This window comes from Rhagoletis zephyria, unplaced genomic scaffold, assembly GCF_001687245.7.
Source record: "Rhagoletis zephyria isolate East Lansing unplaced genomic scaffold, Rhagoletis_zephyria_1.1 Rzeph_scaffold_05839, whole genome shotgun sequence".
In the NCBI taxonomy this organism is placed as follows: domain Eukaryota; kingdom Metazoa; phylum Arthropoda; class Insecta; order Diptera; family Tephritidae; genus Rhagoletis; species Rhagoletis zephyria.
Genome location: NW_016162922.1, coordinates 32399 through 38167, shown reverse-complemented (window position 1 = coordinate 38167; position 5769 = coordinate 32399). Strand labels below are relative to the sequence as shown.

General features: G+C 33.4%; 1 protein-coding gene across 2 annotated transcripts in view; it reads left to right on the top strand.

The window, feature by feature from the left end:
- The first annotated feature begins 1518 nt into the window (after positions 1-1518).
- The window catches only part of geko (olfaction protein geko), a 15338-nt gene continuing 11087 nt past the window's right edge, over positions 1519-5769 (top strand). Inside the window, exons 1-2 of one of the 2 annotated variants that reach the window (XM_017628241.1) lie at positions 1519-1629; positions 1889-2592. In XM_017628241.1, coding sequence (XP_017483730.1) covers positions 2403-2592 — 190 coding nt within the window. In that variant the 5' untranslated portion in view covers positions 1519-1629; positions 1889-2402. Of the gene's footprint in view, positions 1630-1888; positions 2593-5769 lie in introns of those variants that run through there. The other variant, XM_017628242.1, reaches the window with a different exon arrangement.

Below are 5769 nucleotides of genomic sequence, written 5' to 3'. Positions count from 1 at the left end.
AAAATTTCTTGCATACAGATCCATCGGGAGAAATGGTAGTAGCGTGTTCAGAGCTTTAGTGGTTGTTGTCCTCCTGCTATCCTTCCGTTGCTGCATATCACGTGTGTTTGTTTAGTAGGCCTTGTATGGAACTAGTCAGGATTACTAAATATTTTCCTGTGCCCGTAATGGCAATATCATCGGCCTAGGTTACCACTCTGCAGCTGTTTCTTTCTAACTCTTTAGGGCAAGCTGTCAACGGCAATATTCCATAGTAGAGGTAAGATCACCTCTCTTTGGGGTTCGCGTACTTTTTGACGAAGGAGTCTCTTAGTGCTGATTTTATGACTCGATCTCGGAGGAGACTATAAAATTCAAAATATTTTATGAAAATAGTAAAAAAATTATGGCTGTTTCTTTTCGACTAGTCAAATATAGTCTCTATATATCTAGGCTATATTAGAAATGCAACACTGTTAACTGTCCACTTTTGTTTTAAAATAGCTTTTCTCACGCCGTGAAACCCCTTTTGAAAAGCTTAAGCTTTAATGTAAAACATGAGAAAATCACTTTTAATCCATTTTAAATACATTCTCATACATATTTATGAAGATCTTAAAAATGTTAAATTGAATGACAAGTGTGTGAAAAAAATGCTGTGAAAATCATAGTTCTTTTGTTGTGCACACAAAAAGCAGGGAAATGCGCGCACCTCCACTCCTACTTGCCAGATATAGAGGGCATAACTGCAATTCCGTTTTTCATCTTACTTGGATTTTTTTTTTTGAATATTTTCGTTATTATTTTTAGTGACTCGTACTTCGCTGATAAATACTGGAAATTGCATTGTGCGAAATGCACACACACACTGTAAGAAGGTATGAGGACAAGCGGCGTTTGTTTTAGGTGGACAGGTAAGGCAAGTTCGGTTGGTGGCGTAAATAATTTGTATACGGTGTGCTAACGGCGGCATTGCTACAATCACAGTCGCAGCTGTATTGTTTGTTGTACTTTGTATGGCGCGAGTACGAAAATAAAATACTCAACAGTGGAATGACAACATAAACGAGCAAGTAGCAGAAGTTGAAGCGATGATATAATAAACTGGCCGTAAATGGGCCGGCGAGAAGCAGGTAATACAATCGGAACTGGGAGTGAGTTTAAGCTACAGTAAGTAGAGAGAGAAAAAGAGTGTCGCCGAGCAGGAGAGACCAGCTGAGAATAAAGCGAATAAGCAAATAAACTTCAAATTTAGTTGAATGAGCGAGTGCTTTGAACAAATCAGCTGTTTTCATGGCGATCGATCAACTGACGTCCACCTGCGAGCGCCAAGCTGGACTCAGCGCGCTCACCACGCTTAGGCGTTTGTTTTTAATATTTTTGCTCAGCACTGTAACTCGTTTTTGGTCGGTGTCTGGCTAGCGTGTTTTTTTCGGTGTCATTGTTTACCGCAAAGCGTGGTGTGTCGAGCCGCCGAAAAACACTGCCAGCCAGCAAGCAACCAGCTTAGTGAAGTGGCTTTTAATGTGGCGCTTTGCTTGGTTTTAAGTTTAGTTTGAAAATTAACGGCGCGCATGGCGGACGGTGAGGTGTTTTAAGAAAAAGATTGCACATGAAAATTTTTGGAAAATTTAAAAGACGTAACTTGAGGTACAAAAATTACAAGTAAAAATTTCTGTAAAGACGCGAAAGCAAAATTTATAACACGCTAACGGATATTTTTTTTAATTAAGTAAAAAAAAAATCTTTGTAAAAGGTTCAAATTCAATCACGGTAACTGTAAAAAAATTCGCAAATTTGTTTAATAATAAAAAATAGCAGTAAAAAATTGTGCGCCTTCGAAAGCTGCTTGAGCTGCATGATGGATAAATAAAATTTTAAATATAATAAATATAACTTTCCTTTTTAGCGCGCAACGTGCCTGAGAAATAAAAATTGTATAGCAAAGAAAGGTACATTCGCATTTCCATTTTTCCATACAATCGTGTGTGTCGCTGCTAAAACCAAGTGCATATCTTAGTGGTTCATCGAATTCATTAGCCCACACGTGAGTGATAGCGTTGCACATTCAAAACCATTCAGGCGGTGCAAAAATTTAAATAAAAAACCGAATTAACCCAGAATTGCTTTGGCAAAAGTTTTCAAGCACAAATTTACGCAAAAAGAAAATATTAAAAATTATATTTCTTTACAACGGTAATTCGCAAACACAATTCATTGACAGTGTGGTGTGAAGAAATCTTAATAGCATTACAACGATTTTTATTGTCTTTGCTGTTGTCTCATCCCGCTTGGTTACGACCATAACTAATAAATAGTGGTACATTCAGTCGTCTCGCTATTCATCTACCCGCAAACGACTACACGCTCCACCTTACCAGCGGCACCACTCTCCAACCACTTCTCCAACCACATCACAAAATATGGATGTCGCTTGGCGTTTTCGTATCATGATCTTCACAGCATTGGCCTTGATGCTATTTGGCGATTTTTACGGTTATGGCAGTGTAAGAGGCGTTAAATCGGATACAAATCAAGCAGCTGCAGCAGCGGCCGCCACCACCGGTCCGGGCAAATTCCAGCAAAGCGATGCGGATATTGATATTGGCGAAGGTGAGTCGAGTTGAGTTGAGTCGGGTGTGTTGTGTTTGTTGCAAATTTAATTACCGTTATAGTAATTGGTGTAGTTGAATAAAATGCATTTAATTAGGTTGCAAAAAAAAATTATAAAAAAACATTTTTCAAAATTAGGAAGAAATAAATTTCTTGCTGGAATATGAAAATTAGTGAGCTATGACTTTTTAAATTTTTATATTTTGTATCAGTTCAAAATCATTTCGGTGTAGTTGGAAATCCTTTAAAACCATTTTAATCGTTATTTTACACAGAAAAATTTTAGGACTTAAAATATCGATGCCCAACAATCCTTGTAAATCCCCTAATTATTTAAACGATTTTAAAAATATCCGATCACTAGTAATAATAAATTTCTGATAATATTGTATTGTTTAGAAATACAATTATTTATTGAGTTATATTTTTATGATAAAAAATAAAACTAATTTTCCGAGTGCAATTTTTTCGCTTTGATAATTTTATGAACTGTCATTTTTTGATCAACTGCTTATTAGAAAAGCGGTGTGGCGTTTTGAATTTTTCGATCTGTCAAAAAAAAAAATAATAATAATAAAATTAAAAAATAAAACTAAAAAATTAATTTTTATTTATTAGAGGTAAAAAATAGCTCAAGGAATTTATTTTCGAAAAAAAAAAAATAAATCTAGAAAATAACTTGGACCGAAAATAATCATTAACTATCAAGATCGTTATTTTGTGATATTCATTTTTCTGTTAAATTTAATCGTTATTTTGTGATTATTTTTCGATCAAAAATAATAATTATAATTGTTATGGATATTTCTTTTTTCAATCATTTGTAGTCTTTAGACCATTTCATAGTCTAAAAAATTAAGTATCAAAATAACGGTTTAACGATTAAAAATTTTAGGAATAAATAAATACCCAAAAATAACGATTATTCTTGATCGAAAAACTAGAAATCATAATATAACTATTAAAATTTGACCAAAAAATAGAAATCTAATTGTAAAGATTAAATTATAATTTTTATTGTAAAGACATAATCGATAGAGTCCCTAGAAAATAATCTTTAATCATGGAAGCAATGATTTTTTTCTGAAAAAATAAATAAAAAATTCACAATATAATAACGCCGGATATATTAGTTTTATTTTTGATCCTGAAAATTGTAACACGCTACGTGAATATATTTTCTGAGCGATTTATGAAAATCGAAAAGGACATAAAAAACATGTATAGTGACGAACAAAAGTATTGGCACAGTAAATTTTTCGCATCATATGAAAAGTTTTCTTTATTTCAACTTATTTTCGATATATTTTTATAAAAATATAATTCAAACTACTCCAAAAACATAAAAATCAAATCTCTTAACTTTGTGCAAGACACAGGAAAATTCAATAAATTTATGTTCATGCTAATATGCAACATTCAATTTAGAGACATTGTAAGTATGCAGTTGTATAGTCCATTCAATTTTAGTACAAATAATAAAGTGCAAGTGTACAGTTGCTAGAAAATCGTATTGATTTTTGGCCATACACAAAAAAAAATTAATTAAATTTTTCAAATGGGTGGCAACCCGCCTCAAAAATATTTTCGACAGTGAATTTTCTTAATAATCTTTAATTGTACACACATATTGTAGTATTTGATTTATTTTATCAACTTTTTTGAATAGAATTCTTTAAATAGGTGCCAACCCTCCTAAAAAATATTTTCGGCTGTAATGCTTCTTAAACCTCTTTCTCTTGACGGCCATATTGTAATATGTTTTTACTTTATCTTATCAATTTACTTAAACTGAAATTTTCAAACATGTGGCAACTTTATATATTCCATGCATTACTGTTTGAGTGATACGCATACAAATATACAGACAGACGAAAATTCTAAAAATTCTTAAAATTTCTGATTTGGTTTCTGTTGCTCTAATAAGGACCCCCATATTAATTTTTCTTTAATATCTATAATATACACACATAGATTATATTAGCTAGCTTGCCCTCACCCGCTTCGCTGAGTGTATGAAATACATGGGTAAAATTTTCAGTATGTTAGGAAGGCGTGGCGCCCCCTTTTCCAATAGTCCCATTTTTCCGCATGAGCAAAGGATTGCTACCATGAACACCTCCAGACATATGCGTTATGAAAAATTGGGTTTGTATGAGAGGTGCCACGCCCCCTTTATATAACGGTTAATTTTTAGCCTTTAACAAACCTTGGAAATTGGTGCAGTAGGTGTCCGAAACAAGAAATTGGTGCAGCACTTTTTGAGTTTTTGTCTAGAATACTTTTTACTAGAATGCCATTAAGGGCCGTTTGCACCATGTCTAGTTAACGCTAACTGGAGGTACATCCTTCAGTTAAGCACGTTAACTGCTTTATCGATCACATGTTATATGATGGGTGTCGATAACGTCGATAAAGATGTTTAACTGGGAGTTAGAATTAACTAGACATGGTGCAAACGGCCCTAAGTGTTTTACTTATTCATTTCCGATTGGGATTTCCACAAAAAAAAAAAATTCATTCATTCACCGCTTCACGCGAACTAGTATGTACATACGTACATACATATCTACATATGGATGTATCCTTCTGCGCATATGCGAATGTAAAATTATGCGCTCACGCAAATCTAACGTAAACTTGGCGATGCATTAAAATAGGCTTCTTGACATGGATTTGCTCGAAGGCAGTCACGGCTACCTAGTGACGCAATTTAAGATGAATATTTACTAGTTGGTTCCTGTTGATCAAGCTGTTGTTGTCGTTGTTGAAATGTGTCATTAAAAATGCAATTTCGGAATTTTGTAGAACATGATGTGCAAATGTATGGCGGAAAATGTTGCTGCATTTGCTTTGAATCTGCATACATTTGCACTATTTAGCTTATTTGTAAACAATGACAGGGTTAAAAAAAAACACAAAAATAATACAGAAATAAGTTAAGTTTACGTGTTTATTTGCTTCGAAAAATATTTAGAAAATAGAAATAGAAATAAAAAGGTACATATCTTCAAATCGGTGGCCTTTAGTGCATAAAAAAAGTTTTGAATCATCACAAAATAGATCTACAAAAGGAAACACGCACCTATTTTATGCGCTATCATATAATCAGTGTTGAAAAATCACACAATTCACGTACTTTGTTGTCGTATGCTTACAATAAACTAACTAGTCAAA